Raw genomic sequence first — 17752 nt, 5'->3', positions numbered from 1 at the left:
TTTGCTCTGGCCTAGATGATAATGATTTTCAAAATAGTAGGAGCATGGTTTGTTTTATTATCCTTTAACAGAGACAATGCAGTCAAACATAGTTACAATACAATTACTGCAACTGATGTGCATTATATAGTTTTCATTTGATTACATGCAGTATGCGATCAAAAGGAGTTTTGTCATTTTACAAAAATAATTTTGACTAGTTTATCTGTTCAAGAGGCAAATTGTCCATAATGATGCAGCATTAAAATACAATTAAGTATTTTATATAATATGATCAACATTTGCCTTATTTATTATATCTTACTCCAAACCAGCAGGTGGCGATGCTTCTCTGAGTGTGACGAACTCAAGCTGCACAGGAACAGCTGCTTGCCCAGGCCATGCGGTTCTCTGCTGCAGTTTATTCTCAGTTTTGTCGCATTTGGGAGTTTTATGTTTAGCTGATTATATCGGCTACACTTTGAACACAATAACGTATTAATATACATCTAGTACCAAATTTATTAAAGTGGGTTAAACAGAATAACGATGGCTGCATTAGCGCAAGGCGAAGACAGCGATGATACCATGGACGAGTTTATGGAGAAGTTTAAAACACAGAAATACAAAAATGCGTTTAGCGAAAGCAACTGGGAGGAGGTAAGGACTGTCACATTATTATTAGTAAAACAAAACACTGGCACCAGCATTTCAACACTGGTGAACGCGGAGCTGATCCCGTTACCAAGATCAAGCATGGTGCTGAAACCGCTTGTTATTCAATAAATAACGTTTCGCGTTTTATATCTTGCAGGAGTTTGATAAGGTGCCCATGTTCATGAAGACAGCCCCAGAAAGCATAGACCCCAAGAAAAACCCGGATCTCGCCTGCATTCAGTCTATAATCCATGATGATGACCGAACACCTGAAGGTGTGCGGCGATCTTTATTTGCTTTGTTGTTGTTTTTTTTTTTTTTTTTTTTTTAATTCTTCAGCAATGTACCTGCTCTAATTGGCAATTTTATGTACTATAATGGAAGATTTTCTTCTTATTTCAGAGCAAGCCAGAGGTTTGAAGGATGAGGGGAATGATTACTTTAAGGAGAAGAATTATAAGAAAGCTGTAGTGTCTTACACAGAAGGATTGAAGAAGAACTGTATGGATCTTGAACTCAATGCAATTCTGTACACCAACCGTGCAGCTGCACATTTCTATTTAGGTACAGCCAGTATTCCTTCAACCACACACAATGAGGTCTATGTTAAAGTTAGTCTGCCTTGCAAATGTGCCTGAATAATGTAGTTTTTCATTTATGCAATAAACTATTTCCTCCAGGAAATATGCGTTCAGCTTTGAACGATGCCACAGCTGCAAAGAAACTCAAGCCAGACCACTGTAAAGCCATAATCAGAGGTGAGTTGTCTTTATCTCACAAACAGATCCAAAATAGCCTCTTCTAAAATTGCATTTTTCTGTACATTAAAATAATAATAGATACATAATGTATATGTGTAATGTTTTGTATGGCTTTAGGGGCACAGTGCTCAATGGAGCTGCGTAATTACGCTGGAGTGTTGCAGTGGTGTGATGAAGGTCTCAAGCTGCTTCCCACCGACAAGAAACTACAGGAGCTGAGAGCTACAGCCGATAAACTAAAGGTAAAAATGACTGACAGGAAGATACATTTATGGTGACCCATTTTGGATTTAGTGCATTTAAATGGTTAGTTTAGCAAAAAATGAAATTTCAGTCATTCATTTCTCACCCTCATGTTCCAAACTTGTAAGACTTTTGTTCCTCTTTGGAACACAAATTAAGATATTTTTTGATGAAATCCGAGAGCTTTCTGACCCCACATAGACAGCAACACAACGACCAATTTCAAGTCGCAGAAAGGTAGTAAAGACATCTCAAAAATAGTCCATCTCGCTACAGTGGTTCTACAATAATTTTATGAAGCGACGAGTTTCAAGTTTATGAAGTTACTTTGTAACGATGTCTTTAGTACCTATTATGGACCTTGAGAGAGGAAATGTTATTGCTGCCAATGGAGGCCTTTTTGAGCCATCGTATTTCAACAAAAATATCTTAATTTGTGTTCTGAAGATAGGCTACATATGTGTTTGTGTTCTTAAAGGTGTCGAACGACATGCGTGTGAGTAATTAATGAAAGAATTTTCATTTTTGGGTGAACTAACCCTTTAATGTGAAGCGACGAGAATACTTTTAAAATCACATTCATTTATTTTTAAATAAATGTGAGATACATTTTTATTTTTAAATAAATGGGGGTGGGGTGTTTGAATAGTGATCACAAATCTAAATAGACCACCAAACAAAATAACAGGTTCTAACTAGGGCTGGGACGGTATGGATTTTTTTTTTACCACGGTTGAAAAGCAAGAAATTCCTGCGGTTAAGCGGTAAACCGCTTTTAAACCCGTGATATAAAAGAAAAGAAGAAAAAAGTGTGACAGGTGTGGCGCTGCGCCCCCTCTTGCGCGTCTTGTTGTGATGCCACACATTAATCTTTTTCTATAGTTTGCTCTGTAAATTAAATTGAGAGTATAACTAATGCATATATGCTATTTTAAATACTATACTGTATTCCATATATATATATATAGCCTACATTTTAGAATAATAAACGCACAAACATCCATTTCATAAGCATGGGTGTTTATTTTCCTTCAGTGAAACAACACATAGGCTACAGCCTGTAAAACATTTCAAATAATTGTAAGTAAATAACGGTAATCTTAAGAATATAAGAAAATTAAATATTTGTTTAAAAAATATTTGTTTTATAACCTATCGTCCCACAAAGATGCATAGCAGGAAAGATTCGGCAGGAATCCATAGCCTGTTTTCATGGCTGCGATGTAACATCTGCAAATTTATTTCCCTTGAAAAAGCTTTGTGCTTTCACCCCTGTGGTAAAAGTCACGTAAAACAGTATTCACAAAACACTAGGTCAATATTATAGTTCGAAATTATAGTTTTAATTAAGTAGAAAATTGTACGAAAGGATTTTATTATTTATTAAAATAAAAAGTGCACAACTCCTCCTAAGTGGAAACAAGCAAATTTTCCCCTCACGTGCAAACTAGCGCATCAAACTTTTATCCCAGTACTTCTGTGATAGTTTGAATTATTGTAACAGAGAAATAGCGATACTGTGTGGTCTAAAAATTTGATTGGGAAGCTGTTTCCTACGTATACATGCCAGCTGCTCTCTCTGGGTCAGCGGCAGCGCTGACACAGATTTCAATGTTTTTACTGTGATTTGTACTTGTCGATCTTTTAACAAATATAAATGTTTTTGTATTGTAGCGAGAAGCAGATAAAGATGCCAGAAAGGCAAAGGTTAAAGCGAAAAAGGAGCAGAAAGAGAAAGAGGCATTGTCAGCTGCCATTAAGGTACTGCAGATACTAATTTAATCATAATCTTTTTCTTAAACCGAATTCTGAAAAGGTGAAATATTCAATGACTGTTTTATACTTAGGAGCGTGGCATTAAACTTTTGACGACCAAGCAGTCTCGACACAGGGGTTCTGACAGTGAGGATGATGATGGCAATGGAGGACCGTCTAGAGCTCTGGCTGATCTGGAGCTTGATGGAATGGGCTCGCAGGAGGCCACCGGAGCCCGTGTTTATATGGATGAGCAGGGAGTCCTCCACTGGCCAGTGTTGTTCCTTTACCCTGAACACAGCCAGACGGACTTCATATCTGCCTTCTGTGAGAACTCCAGGTTTGTTACAAAGTCAAAAAGGAATTATCAAAATGTGTATCCTTTCTGAGGAAGGGATGTCCGGATAGGAAATTACTATTGGAATTTAAGTTATTCTTTAAATTGAAGAGCAAATATATTACATTTTTGTAATCAATCAATCTTTCTTTGTTCTTCAGCTTCATGGACCATTTGGCAGTTATGTTTGGTGAAGAGCTTCCACCTTGGGATACAGAAAGAAAATACCAGCCTCAAAATCTACAGGTCAGTATAAAAAGATCTCAACTCCACTGGTGGACACCTTTTTGACCCACCATTGTTCAATTTTGCTCGAATTTTAATTAGATGTACCATAAAGAGTTGTTTTTGAACTTTGCTCACATCCATCTGTAACCTCAACTGTTTTTTTTTAGCTGTTCTTTGAGGATCCTGAAAAAGGACATCTTTATCAAGTTGAACTTAAAAAGTCACTTCTTAATGTTCTTCAGCATCAAAGGTATTTCAGAGGAATTTCTTCTAAGTAGTTTTATCACTGCTTGAATTGGTCTTTGATGTTTTTTTTCCTCTCTGTTTTGTTCTTTCCAGGTACTCCGTGAAGGCAGGGTCACCTAGTTTCATTGTGCTGGTATCAGGCTCTCCATTTTCTAAGCACTTTTTATCAGGAAAAAAGGTCCAGAGATCGAGATGATTGAAATGTTCTGTTTGGACCTTGAAAGACTTTAAATGACTTGGCCATAAATCAACCTCCTGCTACTAAGGACATTTCTTCTCACTCCACCCTTTCAGAAAACTCTGGAGATGGAGGTAAAACGTAAAAAAGAAAGTGGACTATTTTTGCAGCGTTGTCAATGATTCACTTTAAAATGGTTCGTTCACCCAAAAATGAATGTCATTAATTACTCACCCTCATGTCAATCCAAACCTGTAAGACCTTTGTTCCTCTTTGGAACACAAATTAAGATTTTTTTGATAAAATCTGACAGCTTTCTGAACCACACATAGACCACAACACAACAACCACTTTCAAGACCCAGAAAAGTAGTAAAGACATTGTTAAAAAAAACTCCAGTGGTTCAAACTTAATGTTATGAAGGGATGAGGATACTTTTGTGTGCAAAAAAACAACGAAAATAATGACATTATTCAACCATCTCTTCTCTTCAGCGTCTTTCTCCTACACTTTTTACCTAGCAAACGGGGTTCTATGTCAGAATGGCAGCTCATTATATGTGGACGCTGTTCATGTGAGCACAACAACTCATTCATCTGGCCGATACAGAGCCAGCGTTCTGACGTAGAACCCGGAAGTGCTGCACTGTTTTTACTATGTGATTAGCATAGGAGAAGTGAATCGATTTAGTCGTTATTTTTTTGTTTTGTTTTTTGCACACCAAGCATGGACTATTTTAACAATGTCTTTACTACCTTTTGGGCCTTGAAATGGCGTTTCAATGACGTTGCTGCCTATGAGTGGATCAGAAACCTCATGGATTTCATCAAAAATATCTTCATTTGGTGAACTAACCCTTTAAAAAAGATTAAAAGCCTTTTATTTGATAAACATTGTTTAATCTGCATCTTGTATGGTATGGTAAAACAACCTTAGACTGTTGAATAAGATTAAGACGACTCAGTTATTTCAGATTCATAATTTTCATCAGTTTTTAATGCATTTTTAATATTGCATACAAATAAAATATGGTCATAAAGAAACATAAAAAAGCTGTTAAAAGTGTACCCCACACGAAACAATTCTGTTCACATTTACCATCTAAACAGGTATGACTTTATTCTGCGGAACACAAATTGTATTTCTGGAGAAAAAAAATGTAGGAAACAACACAAGCCCATTGACTTCCACTAAAAGACACTGAGATGTTTCTTTTTCAGTAAAAAGAAAGTCATGCGGTTAAAGTGGCTTAAAACATTTTCTAAAATAAATTTGATTTAAAGATGTTGGAGTTATTTTTTAGACAACATTAACGCATTCTACCATAATGCAAACCGTGTTTACTGAGGATAAAAAACAATCTCTGTTTTACTGTAAATAATATGTATTGGTGATGAAATTCACTTGTCATGAGGTTCCATTCAAATTCTTGTAACACAGTCTATTGTAAAAGTATAAAATTAAGGAATCAAATCACAGATTTGAAAAAAGAAAAAAGTTACAACATTCACATCTCAACAATCATACAACGTAAATTATTTGCATTCTTTGGGATGTGAACTTCACTAATGAAAATAATATTCACTAATGAATATTCACTACTGAAATCCATATTCTGCATAAAGTTAATTTCATTTTTCTTGAAAAGCATATGACATCAGCTTTGCAGGATGGATCCTGGTCATGGAGGTCATGGACTATTTTCTATCAATGGAATGAGAAGTCTCCAAAATTTCAATGTACACTTGTCTGCTAAGGTAATGATTGCTATCTCCCCTGGTCCTTTACCTGCACCCCCATATCATAAATGAGTTGGCGTGAATCAGGCAGCATCTCTGTGTTTCATTAGGATGGCACCAGACCAAAGGTCATCTTTCATCTTGGCCAATGCAGATGTGTGATCATCACTGAATATTTTATTCAATCATTCACATTACATTAAGTGATTCCATACTTTCCCTCATTTGATCTGGAAAAAATATTTATTAAAAAAGGGGGTCATACGATTAGGGTCCAATTCTCACTATTAACTTACTAATAACTACACATTTTGCCTCAATAAACTCATAATTACTGCTTATTAATAGTTAGTAAGGTAGTTGTTAAGTTTGGGTATTGGGTAGTCATGAATTAGCTTGAAGTATGTTTCATGAAGCCGGAATACTAATATTGAACAACTTTTTTTGTCTGTGATTTTCCAGGGGTTTGTACAGTGGTCTGAGACCACTAGTGAAAAGCTTTTATGATTTTTAATGACTTTAACAAATTATATTATTAACAATTTAAATGAAACCATTTTGTAATCTCATTTTGCTTTTATGACGACAGCAGCACTTAAGCTGACATGAACCAGACGTTCGTGTAAAACTTGATGTATTCAGCATGATTCGAGAATAAGCATGCAAACCTTTGAGGAACAATTTCACAAATTTGCTTATTTATTAGTGACCTAGAAATATTGCATTATTTATTTAATATTTTAATCATGAGTTTTCCAAGAACTTTTCGTTTACTTGCTAGTTTAAATTGGAAAGGAAGTCCCAGATTTCTAATGTGATCTCAGGGTGTGGGTCACATTTACTAACGCGCAGCAAAATTTTACTGCTGAAATCAAGTCATTCCAATGAGAATCAATGCGATTGGTGTTTTGAAAAAGTTTTGTATTGTAGTACAATGAATAATATTTGCTTGTGAAATTTCACTGATGCTTTTTGCCAATCTGACGACATCTAAACCACATAGTACATAGTTAAAACACTTATTTCTTGTAAAACTGGCTCTTCACGCTTTGTGGCATGTGCTGAAGGAAAGCGTAGCCATAAAGAACATTTCAAACTGACTTTCTGAACTTTAACACCTTAGTAATACATTTAGAATAATAGAATACATTCCTTTGTCCATCACTCAGCTTTACCAGAAGGAAATCCCTCTAGTTTGAAATAGTTAGCTACATTATTAATTACTGTCTTAACATGCATAATTCATGGACATCACATTATTGTCCATCAGCACATTATCTGGAGTCACCTTCCCATTGCTCCACAGACCCTTTTAAATAGAAATGGACCTGCCCAGTGAGAACCTTTTCCCTTGTGGCTGTACGCTATTCAGCAGCTTTCTAACCACTTCCAACCTCCCCTTCCTGATCAGATCTTTTGAGAGTTCTGTCACCTCATCCGTATTTGCTCGGCATAGTGCTTTCAACTCGGTCTGAACAACGTTTATTCCATATCGCTTTTCTGCCTCTTTTAAACATTCTTCTAATTGGATTATAGTTTCATCGGTGTCCTTCCCACATTGGGTGAAGCTCACAAGAATAGCCTGTAGCAGGCAGCGCAGGACCATCGTGTTCTGGACGCTGAGAGGTTCTAGTTCAAGAGCTTTCCTAAAACAGTCGATTGCGTTCTGCTCCTCTCCTTTTAGCAGCAGGCAGCGACCACGCAGGAGCTGTAGTTTAGAGATTGTAGAGCCGAAAGGACACTGCAGAGCTTTAGATAGACTAACCAGGGCCTGGTTTATCGCCATCTCATCAACCAACAGGCTCTCCTGTAGGGCGTCCACACCCATGTAGTAGTAAACCTGAGAGAAGAGGAGAGATGGATATATTATGCTCTTAAACTACATAGTAGCTATGTTAGTAGCTACTTTACCTGTCAAAAGTTTGGAGTAAAGGCGTTTTGGATACACTTTGTTTTAAGGTTTCCATGTTACATTATACATGTAATTACTAATTAACTACATGTATTTACTATCATGTTTAGTTGCATGTAACTATGCATCATAGTTAGTACTACAATAACTACAAGTAACGTCTAACAAGGAAACTGTAAAATAGTTACAGATTTATTTATTTTTAAATAAAGGTTATGCTCACCAAGGCTGCATTTGTTTGATTGAAGTGACAAACGAAATTTCTATTTCAAATGTTCTTTTGAACTTTTTATTCATCAAAGAAATCTGTACTGTAATAAATTGCCAGGAATGTACAGGATTTAAAAGCATTATTTTAAAATAAATTTCTGTAGTCAGAATTTACTGTGAAATTCATGCATGCTGGGTCATTTTTTCATTTTTGAATTGCTGTGAATCAACAGCAGAATGATGCATCAACAGCACATTAACTTACTGCTCTTCTTTGACTGATTTCACATGATAAATTTGTCTTTAATCATACCACTATACTACATTTATTCTTTTACCACTGTAATCGTTCACTTAGAATCTTGGACCCTCTGTATTCATATTCAAATTTCTGTTTTAGCCAAGTCAGAAATGTGTCAAATTAAAAGCAGCTGTTAAAATAAGATAAAATATAAAACATAGTTAAGTCTAACTATTGTTGCATGATTATGAAGACCCAGTTTATATTAGGTGGCCTTAACTATTATGCACTAACAGTTTAATTAATCATTTAATTGATACAATGCACTTATTGTGTATATACATGCGTTTACATTGTACTTAGCTGTAATAACATCTATAATTTCTAAAGTTACATTTATAAATACACTGTTGACCCATCCCTTACACCTAACCCCCTACCCTTAAACTTACCCATATCACCACACTTGTCCCTAACTTTATTCCACCTCAATATCAGCAAAATAAATTTGCATTACAATATGAGCACAATAAGTACACATTGTACATTTTTCTAATGTAAGTACACAGTAGTATGGGCCACCTAATATAAAGTGGGGCTGAAGATTTTTTTTGAAGATTTAATAAACTCCACAGCATAATCTATTCATGCAGCACTGCATTCTGGGTACCTTCAAATTACACATGCACTGTATGATGTTTGTTTACAGTAAATTGTGTTTTCCAATACTGTAAACTCACAGTAAAGCCTTAGATACAAGAAAAGTGAAATTACTGTCAAAGTATTATTAACCTGAGAATATACTGTAATTTCACACTAAATTGTGGGAGGATGGGGACGGTTATTTTAAATTGTAATAATAATTCTGTTTTACTGTATTTTTCATCAAATAAAGGCAGCTCTGGTCAGTTTTCTTTCATACAAAAGCACAATTAAGCCAGACCGGTAGTGTTGTGTTCTCATAACTACCTGACCCATCTCCAAATGAGTCCTCAAACAGGGCCGGACAGCCAACACACGTTCCAGGTCAGCACGAGCCTCTTTTAGAATCTGACGGTCAGGGATTCCACCTTGCCCACACTTTGCTTTGTCAAGATCCTTTGCATAAGTGGTGACACTAAGCTGAAGAAAAAGTAGAAAGGGGCAAAGACTAAATATTTTTAGGTGCATTCAAACAACAACAGAAATACAATGGTAAACATTTAAACTAAAATGTATCATATACAATGGCCCCAACAAATATTTGTACACCTTAGACCTTTTAAGCAAACCGTGCTTAACCTTAACCGTTCACTCACACACTGAATCATTTGCAGCAGTTTCTCACACCGTAACGAAATACTTTAGAATACTGGATGAAACAAAAATTTGCAAATGTGTCCCTTTAGCTTGTGAATGATCAGCACACTTTATACTGCAAGTAAAGACAATTTATATGAATATATCCAAACGACATCAAAAAAGATATTTGGCGACACTTTTTTTGGTTGGGGTTTGTGTTTTAGTGAAAGGCTAGAAATTCTCCTGGTTTAACTTGAGGAAAACTCATCTCATTCACTAAAAAGACTTTGAACAAATATAAAAGAACCTGGTTCCACTTGTGTCTTTAACTACTTATAGCATTTATTATTATGCATTTGCATTGCACTTATATCTTACTGTAATTACATCTATAATTGCACTATTAGCCCTTCCCTTCCTTTTTAAAACCCTTGAACCAAACCTGCCCTAGCCTTATCCATATTCCACTTCAATAGTGGCAAAAGTGTTTTGAAATACAACATGAATACAATAAGTGCATTGCACCCACCATGTTTTAATGTAAGTACATTGTAGTTTAAGATGGAATATAACGTGTCCAAGAAACGTCTAAAAAGGAGTTCTAACTTGATTGGTTTTTAGATTATATTGAATTTACACATTTTAAATGTTCAAACACTTTTGGGGAATCTTTATAATTTTTAGTCTCTAAGTAACAAAATGGGTGTTTCTTTGTCTGTGCAGAAGGGGAGTTATTCAAGGAGTGGTTATAAAACTGGTAACGCTTTATTTTAGGGTTCATTTCTCACTATTAATATAGTTGCCTATTAGCATGCATATTACTAGAATATTGGCATTTTTATTAGTACTTATAAAGCACATATTAATGCCTGACTATATTCTACATCACTTAACCCAGTATCTGCACTGTAAAAAAAAAAAATTGTTGGTTTAACTAAATTACTTTAAAAAGTAAGTAACTTGGTTGCCTTAATTTTGAGTTTATTGAAATTAAAAGTTAATACAATGAAGGACATTGGTTTAATAAATAGAAACTCAAAATGTTATTGTATCTGAACCACATAAAAATTTGATAAATCATGACAATAGCACAATTTGGCATGTTTCACTGCATCATCACAAATAAAACGCACACAATTACCCAATATACTTACAAAATCTTTTAATAATATTTGAATAAAGGTTTTTCGATTCTTAAAAATGTTCATTGTATTAATTCAAATTTTTTATATGAACTCAAAACTTTTTTTACAGTGTAAACTTAAACACTACAAAACTAACTTACTATTAGTAAATTAGAAGTTTCTTAGAAGAATCAGCTGTTTCAATGTTTGTGAGAGTACTTTTATATAGGCACTTGTAAATACAAAGAAATATACTGTATATGAAACTTGTAATGAGTGTTTTAATGTTGATTGTGAGGTAAGTATTTGTCTTACCTTGGCACGTGTGCAGTACGCCTGCCAGTTGAGTTCTGCATCAGGCAGGACACTCAGTGCCATGTTACAGACACCTATGGCCATCTCCAGTTTGCCTGACAGGAAGAACACGTCTGCTAGCCTGTTGAGTATGAATGCATCATCTGTGGCGAACTTAATGGCCTGTAAAAATCAGCAGTGACAACAAATCTAATCATTTAGAGCCATTACACTACATTATTACTGACGTAATCACAGTATTATAAGCTTTCAGTTTAACAGCTAGCGTTTAATCATATCAAACATAAGCCTAAGCTCGGCTTTCTAATACCTGTGTCAAGAAACAACACAGTTACATGTCATGGGACATGTTGTGAATACAGAGGAAATGTGTGCAAATATAACCTTAAGACTGAAATCTGATTAGTTTGAACACAATAAAAAATTCTACACATATCAGTACCGATCCATAACACGTCAAAGGGTCAGATCCAGAGAAACCACAGTCATGGACTGACATTGGCACAGTGGAGAACTCCTCCGTCCGCTCCAGCATAAGTCCAACATAACACCAGGCCAGGGCTAGAGTGTAAACGGAGATAAAAAGACATTGCCTTAATGATTCCTTGACATCTGAGATCTGCTCAGGACGCTGATAAGAAGAAAGCCAAGCGTGACATGTGGCAACAAAAAACTGGAAAGGCTGGTCTGTAAAACCTTTTACTTCTTTTATGTAGGGGTGAATAATGGACTGGGCCAATGGGGCCAGTGCCCTGGGGCCTTCTGTTGTCAGGGCCCTCAAGGTGAGAGTGAAGTAAATGTAATAAATGTACAGACAGACAAAAGCACTTGAATATGTGCAAGTGAGTACTGACAATTTGAAAGACAAAAAAGGGACATTTTCTCTGTTCTCGGCCCCAATATTTGCAAATGCATTATTGGTCATTATATTTCATGACTCTGAGGATCATAATCAGTCCTTGATTAATGTATCATCATTAATCTGACTGTGCTTATTAAAAACCAATAAATCCATTCTTCATCATATAGGCCCGGTTTCACAGACGGGGCTTAGATTAAGCCTGGACTAGGCCTTAGTTCAATTAGGAGATTTAAGATGCTTTTATAAAAAATGTGCCTTAGAAAAAACCACTAGTGTGCACCTTGAGACAAATCAATGGTACTGATATATTTTAAGATATGCTTTCAGTTATAACAGCTTAAACATGTATTTTAGTGGGACTAGGTATAAACTGTCTGAAACCAGAGCATAATAAATGAAAATTACCTTTGAGATGTGTGTTGTCAGATTGTAGAGTCTCAGTGAGAAGCTTGAGGCCCTTGTTGAAATAGGTCAATCTTGTGGGGTCAATGTCTTTTGAATCCCTCACAATTCCATCTAACCTATTAACACAAAGAAACAAAGGTTGAGATCCGCCTATGAATGTTTAAGTTCATGATAAGGAATGACTGAGCTGCCTCCAATGCTTAGATATTCAGTCAGATGTTTGATGATGTGTTAAAAATGAAGTTAAACAGGTGTGTGTCGAAAAATACCTTATGTACCTTTTTGTGGTAAAATACCTTATGTAAATTGTTGCCATTTTGAAATACCAGCTTCTTTTTTCCTCTATTGGTATCTGTAAGATATAAAACAATGTTACACTCTAAAACACTCCAATTCCAATGTAGTGTGTTCATTTCCACAGTGAATTTTCACAGATGTTTTCATTGGAATTTGAACTGTGCTTTGTATTGTGTTGTGTTTTACATTTACATTTTCATTTATGCATTTGGCAGACGCTTTTTTATCCAAAGCGTCTTACATTGCATTCCAGGTACACAGTTTACATTATTATCAGTTCTTTTTTAGGGTTAAAGGAAATGTTAACGGGAAATTCCCTGACAGAAAAATCTGTCCACATAGTTTTTTTGTTTTTGTTTTTTTAAGTGATAAAGATAGTTGGCTCAGTGACATGACAAATATTTGTCTATCTATAGCTAACAATTAATTCAAAAATACATAATAAATTCAATTTATACATACAATTGCTTTTATACATCCCTTCTATGATGAGTAAGTTTTTAATTTCTGAATGAAAAATCATTTGAATATTTTTTGGAAGGGTCAAACATTTCTATAACAAAGCCTAGTTTAAAAACTGAGGACCCAGCAGACCCTCAAAGTCAACAAGTCTCTTAAAATATATATTGTTTTAGCCAAGTTTAGTTATAAAATGTGGTCCGACTCCAATGTATGAATTAATAATAATTGTTTCAATAAAATACTCTTATATATCATTGACTCTCCTACAAGATTTCTACACTCTTAAAAATAAAGGTTCTTAAATGGTTCTTTGGCAGGGTGTATGGTTCCATGAAGAACCTTTAATATCCAAAGAACTCTTTGTAGTGCAAAAAGGTTCTTTAGACTATTAAATGGTTAGATTTTTTTTTCTTTAAAGAACCTTTAACAAAACAGTTCTTTGGGGATCCAATAATGGTTCTTCTATGGCATCCCTATGAAAACCCTTTTTTGGTTCTTCCTGGCACCTTTATTTTTAAGGGTGTACGTCTCTCTGAAACTCACCAGTCCCTCTCCATAATCGAGTGCACGGTTGTATAACATTAGCGCAGCTGTCAGTCTCTCCCGTAAATCTTCGTCCCTCTCCAGCTCCACATCATGAGGATGTGCATACGCCTGCTCAGCCAAGCACCGTGCCACCCTGAGCCTGCAGTCTGTCTGGTTCTCCCCCATCTCTGGCCCCATGAGGGCAGCCACACGCTCCACGCACTCCCTCTCCTCCATCTCCCGACCCAGGCGTTCGTATACGTAATCCAGATTGGCCCAGGCGTTGAGGTTTTCTGGATCCTCTTGGCAGATACTGCGAAAGGCCTCTTCTGCAATCTCTAGTTCGTCCATATGAAAGGCTAGCAGGCCCAGCATATTGCGCACGGCGTACTGTAGCCGTCCCGTCTCCGCTTCGAGCTCAGCCCTGAGGCTCTCACGCTTGAGCTGGGTATCTCGGTGCCGAAGTGTGGCTGGACCATTGGGTTCACCATTCAGATTCAGGTCCAAATGAAAGTGGCCAGGGATGTAGGCCATCCCCTCAATCAGAGACTCAATGTCCTCTTCTGTGCTGTCCTCCATTGTCTCCAGCACACATACTGACAATGCCTGCCTAAGACAGAGCAACTTATTAGTGAGACAGGAAATACAGGTTTAAAGAGGAGGAGAAATAAGACATGAGTAAGGGAAGTTGTGGAACATGTGCTTTCTTGATTCCTGTAACAGGTTTCTCCACCCCAACATTGTGGTTTTTACATTAACCTTGTTCATCTTAAAGGAAAACATGGGCGTTTGCTTAAGATTAACTGTGTAAAGAATGAGTCGTGCTTTTTGAATCTGAGTGACACACCATGGTGTTGGGTCATATAGGGATTGTCTTTTACCATGAATCAGCAAAACAGAAAGAACACCACTTTAAATGCTACCAGATATGATAGAAAGGTAAAAGTCCTCTGTGTGTAAGATGACATTTAAAATGCATTCTGTAAAGGTATTTTTAATTCGCAGCTTCCTGGTCTGTGTTCGAGTTAAAAACATTTTTAGGTGTGAGATAAATGTAAAAACGAGGAAGTTCTTGTGGTCTAATGAGCATTTAGATTTTTCAGTTATCATCATTATTTTCTGAGTGCAAGCAATGCTGATCTGAACTAGTCTGAGTGTTGTCAAATATGGATACAGTAAACTTCAACCTTTCCTGTGGTCTTAAAGGGATAGTTCACTTCACTTACTATATACTTAGGGGTACTAATGGAAGTTAATGGGACCTATAAACTCTTTGGTTACCGACATTCTTCAAAAAATATTTTCTTTTGGGCTCAGCAGAAGAAAGACATTTTGTTTGGATCAACTTGAGGGTTAGCCTGACAAGCCAGACCCACATCAAGATGTTTGGTCTGGAAACTCACCATTGACAGGGCTCAATCCGAGGGGCGGGATAAACGGTTGTCTTTCAAACTCCCTCTGCACGCGATAGGATAGCGCTACAACCAACCAGAGCAATGAAGGTGAAGCGGAGCTAGCTGACAGATTAAACTTTCGCCATCTCATCTTCCCTTTTTAAGAATGACTTCAGTGCTGTTCCTTGTTCTTTTCTCAGAGAAAAGCTTAACTCCAAGTCTTCCAGAGTCGCGGTCAGAGCTGATTCGAAAGACCGCCGTTAGCCAGTTTCTGTGTTTACTAGTAGCACGTAAACGCAACTGACTCTGCCGTCATTATGTTAACCCCCGCCCACCGACTCTATACACGATGTGATTGGCCTGACCAGAGTTTGGCTTTTACATCTCAGAAGTGTCTTGAGAGTTGCTAGACGACACACACAGCAGATTAGATTTGCTGCCGCTAGGGTGCGTCTAGATAGGCTACTTGAGGATGACAGGATTTTCATTTTTGGGTGAACTATCCATTTAAGGTCTACAGGTTTAAGGTCTAAAAATTAAATAATAATAATTTACTCCCTCTTATGTTTTAAACATGTACGCCTTTCTTTCTTTGAACATAAAAAGAAGTTTAGCAGAATGGCTGAGCTGCTCTTTTCCAAATAATGAAAATGAATGGGGACCAGGAGTGGTGCCATATTAATAAATAAATATTCCATTAATAAAGATCAATGAATACAGTCAGATGGGACAACATTACATTTACATTTATTTAATGACAAACAAACTGTGTATTCAGTTATTGATACTTTCAATTAAAGATTTATTTATTAATGTAAATAATGACAGAATGTCAATTTTTTTTAGATAAACGATCCCTTTAAAAAATTATACATCTTCTAAAATATTAAAATTATACAAAACAAATATCTTGACCTTTTCAAGCAACACAATTGTAGGCTACATAAAAGTAATTTCATAATTTTCATTAGGTGCAATTTCTGTTATGACCACTAGAATGAATCCTTTCACTAAATATAAAGAACGTGCAGAGAAAACAGTGACATGCACACATGGAGGAATTGTTTGTGTCATTCATCTCTAGACATAAAGTGAATTTCTCAGTGTTGCTCATATATATGCAATAGCAGAGTTATAGTACATTTGGAATGTATATGCATATAAAATGCATTTAATATTTCCATACTAACTATCTGGCTGGCATTGGCAATAGGTTAACATCATGACAACAGTATAGGCCTACTTCAAAGTGCAGCCAATTATATATATTAAGCTCCCATTTTAAAGTAGCCCACATAAATGAACAGTGACGTTTTTATGGTTACCTCAGACTGGAAATATGAGTCTGTTGTGTGGGGTTATTCTCCTCACGTTCCTGTTCTGTTTTCGTCCCTGATGACTATAACAGAGGGGAGATCCTCATTGAGCAGCCAGCAGATGTTAAATGATGTCATCTCAACTTGACCCTGGCCCCGAGAGAACATTAGTATGACACAGGGCAGAATAAGGACTCATACTTGTCTAAATCTGTATTTTATTTCTATTTAACCTACAAAACAAATTGAATATCAGCCATGTGGAAATATGCGGCACAGACCACGACTTTTTTCATTGGTATGGAAATACGGTGTCAACTGAGCTGCTGACTTACGTTTGGCAAGAAGATTACGATTTCAGTGGAAACATTAAATGTCAGTTTGAGATGTGTTTAGCAGACAGTGGTGCTTGATATTCAACTGTTCCAGTCTGAACAGAATCTCGTCAAAATAATCATTCTGCGTAGGTATAGGCCTACATCATTTAATGTAGACGCTGCTTGGTAGGCTACAGGTTCGTTTTCCCCTTTTAGGGGAACTTATAAGTGTACACATCACACAATTTAGGCATATTTAATTTATTTTAACGGAAATATGGCTAAATTATCATATATACAGAACTTCTTAAAGGGATAGTTCACCCAAAAATATAAATTATCCCATGACTTACTCAGCCTTTGTCACACATATCCTAGGTGTATATGACATTCATCTTTCAGAATAATACTGTCAGAGTAATATAAAAAATGGCATGGCTCTTCCAAGCAGGCAGCCCAAAATTTGAAACCCAAAAAAGTATATCCATCCATTATAAAAGTAATCCACACGTCTCTGGAGAGTTAATAAAGGCCTTCTGAAGTAAATCGATGGCTTTTGTAAGAAAAATATCAATATTTAACCCATTATAAACTATGTATAGTTTTCAGCTTACCACCTTCTGTATTCAACTTATGAAACACATTTTGGGATCATTTTTGGGTGAACTATCCCTTTAAGGTTACACTTTATTTTAAGGTGTCTTTGTTACACTTTAATTATACATTTAAGTACTGAGTAATACTAATTATGTACTTACTATGTGTTAGTGTAGGATTAGGGTTTGGTTGAGGATTAGTTACTTGTAATTATGTATATTTTACTGTTATTACTATGGTACATATAACAAGGACACTGTGTCCTGGCCTTCTTAAATTTAGTTGATAGCTTTAAAAATGTTTGGGGTGCTGCTTATTGTGAAGCTGCTCTTAATTTTACCTAGGCCTACTATTATTAGCCTTATTAGCTA

The 17752-nt window shown here is 36.1% G+C and overlaps 2 protein-coding genes across 5 annotated transcripts in view; one reads left to right on the top strand and one right to left on the bottom strand.

The window, feature by feature from the left end:
• Positions 1–323: 323 nt before the first annotated feature.
• On the top strand, positions 324–5706 carry ttc4 (tetratricopeptide repeat domain 4). Its single transcript, XM_067459766.1, has 10 exons — positions 324–639; positions 794–911; positions 1039–1200; positions 1317–1394; positions 1515–1639; positions 3315–3401; positions 3488–3735; positions 3894–3978; positions 4128–4210; positions 4300–5706. Exons 1-10 carry the CDS (start codon positions 529–531, stop codon positions 4400–4402), a joined length of 1200 nt encoding a protein of 399 aa, XP_067315867.1. The 5' UTR covers positions 324–528; the 3' UTR covers positions 4403–5706.
• Positions 5707–5889: 183 nt separating this feature from the next.
• ttc22 (tetratricopeptide repeat domain 22) overlaps positions 5890–17752 on the bottom strand; it is a 36017-nt gene continuing 24154 nt past the window's right edge. Inside the window, exons 2-9 of one of the 4 annotated variants that reach the window (XM_067459764.1) lie at positions 16477–16617; positions 13776–14367; positions 12770–12825; positions 12474–12589; positions 11649–11767; positions 11207–11368; positions 9456–9608; positions 5890–7963 (exon numbers count right to left, since the gene is read on the bottom strand). In XM_067459764.1, the coding sequence (XP_067315865.1) occupies positions 7436–7963; positions 9456–9608; positions 11207–11368; positions 11649–11767; positions 12474–12589; positions 12770–12825; positions 13776–14336 (1695 nt within the window). In that variant the 5' untranslated portion in view covers positions 14337–14367; positions 16477–16617 and the 3' untranslated portion in view covers positions 5890–7435. The remainder of the gene's footprint in view (positions 7964–9455; positions 9609–11206; positions 11369–11648; positions 11768–12473; positions 12590–12769; positions 12826–13775; positions 14368–16476; positions 16618–17752) is intronic. The other 3 variants (XM_067459765.1, XM_067459762.1, XM_067459763.1) reach the window with 3 other exon arrangements.

Source organism: Pseudorasbora parva, chromosome 12, assembly GCF_024679245.1.
Source record: "Pseudorasbora parva isolate DD20220531a chromosome 12, ASM2467924v1, whole genome shotgun sequence".
Classification (NCBI taxonomy): Eukaryota; Metazoa; Chordata; class Actinopteri; order Cypriniformes; family Gobionidae; genus Pseudorasbora; species Pseudorasbora parva.
Note: the sequence above shows the minus strand (reverse complement) of the source record. Positions and strands in the feature narration are given on the sequence as shown.

Bases quoted from the DNA above. Each gene is read 5' to 3' on its own strand.
- ttc4 (XM_067459766.1), top strand. From the start codon at position 529: ATGGCTGCATTAGCGCAAGGCGAAGACAGCGATGATACCATGGACGAG. The intron at 1,395-1,514 runs GTGAGTTGTCTT...GTATGGCTTTAG, and splicing joins CTGTAAAGCCATAATCAGAG to GGGCACAGTGCTCAATGGAG. The intron at 3,736-3,893 runs GTTTGTTACAAA...TTTGTTCTTCAG, and splicing joins GCCTTCTGTGAGAACTCCAG to CTTCATGGACCATTTGGCAG.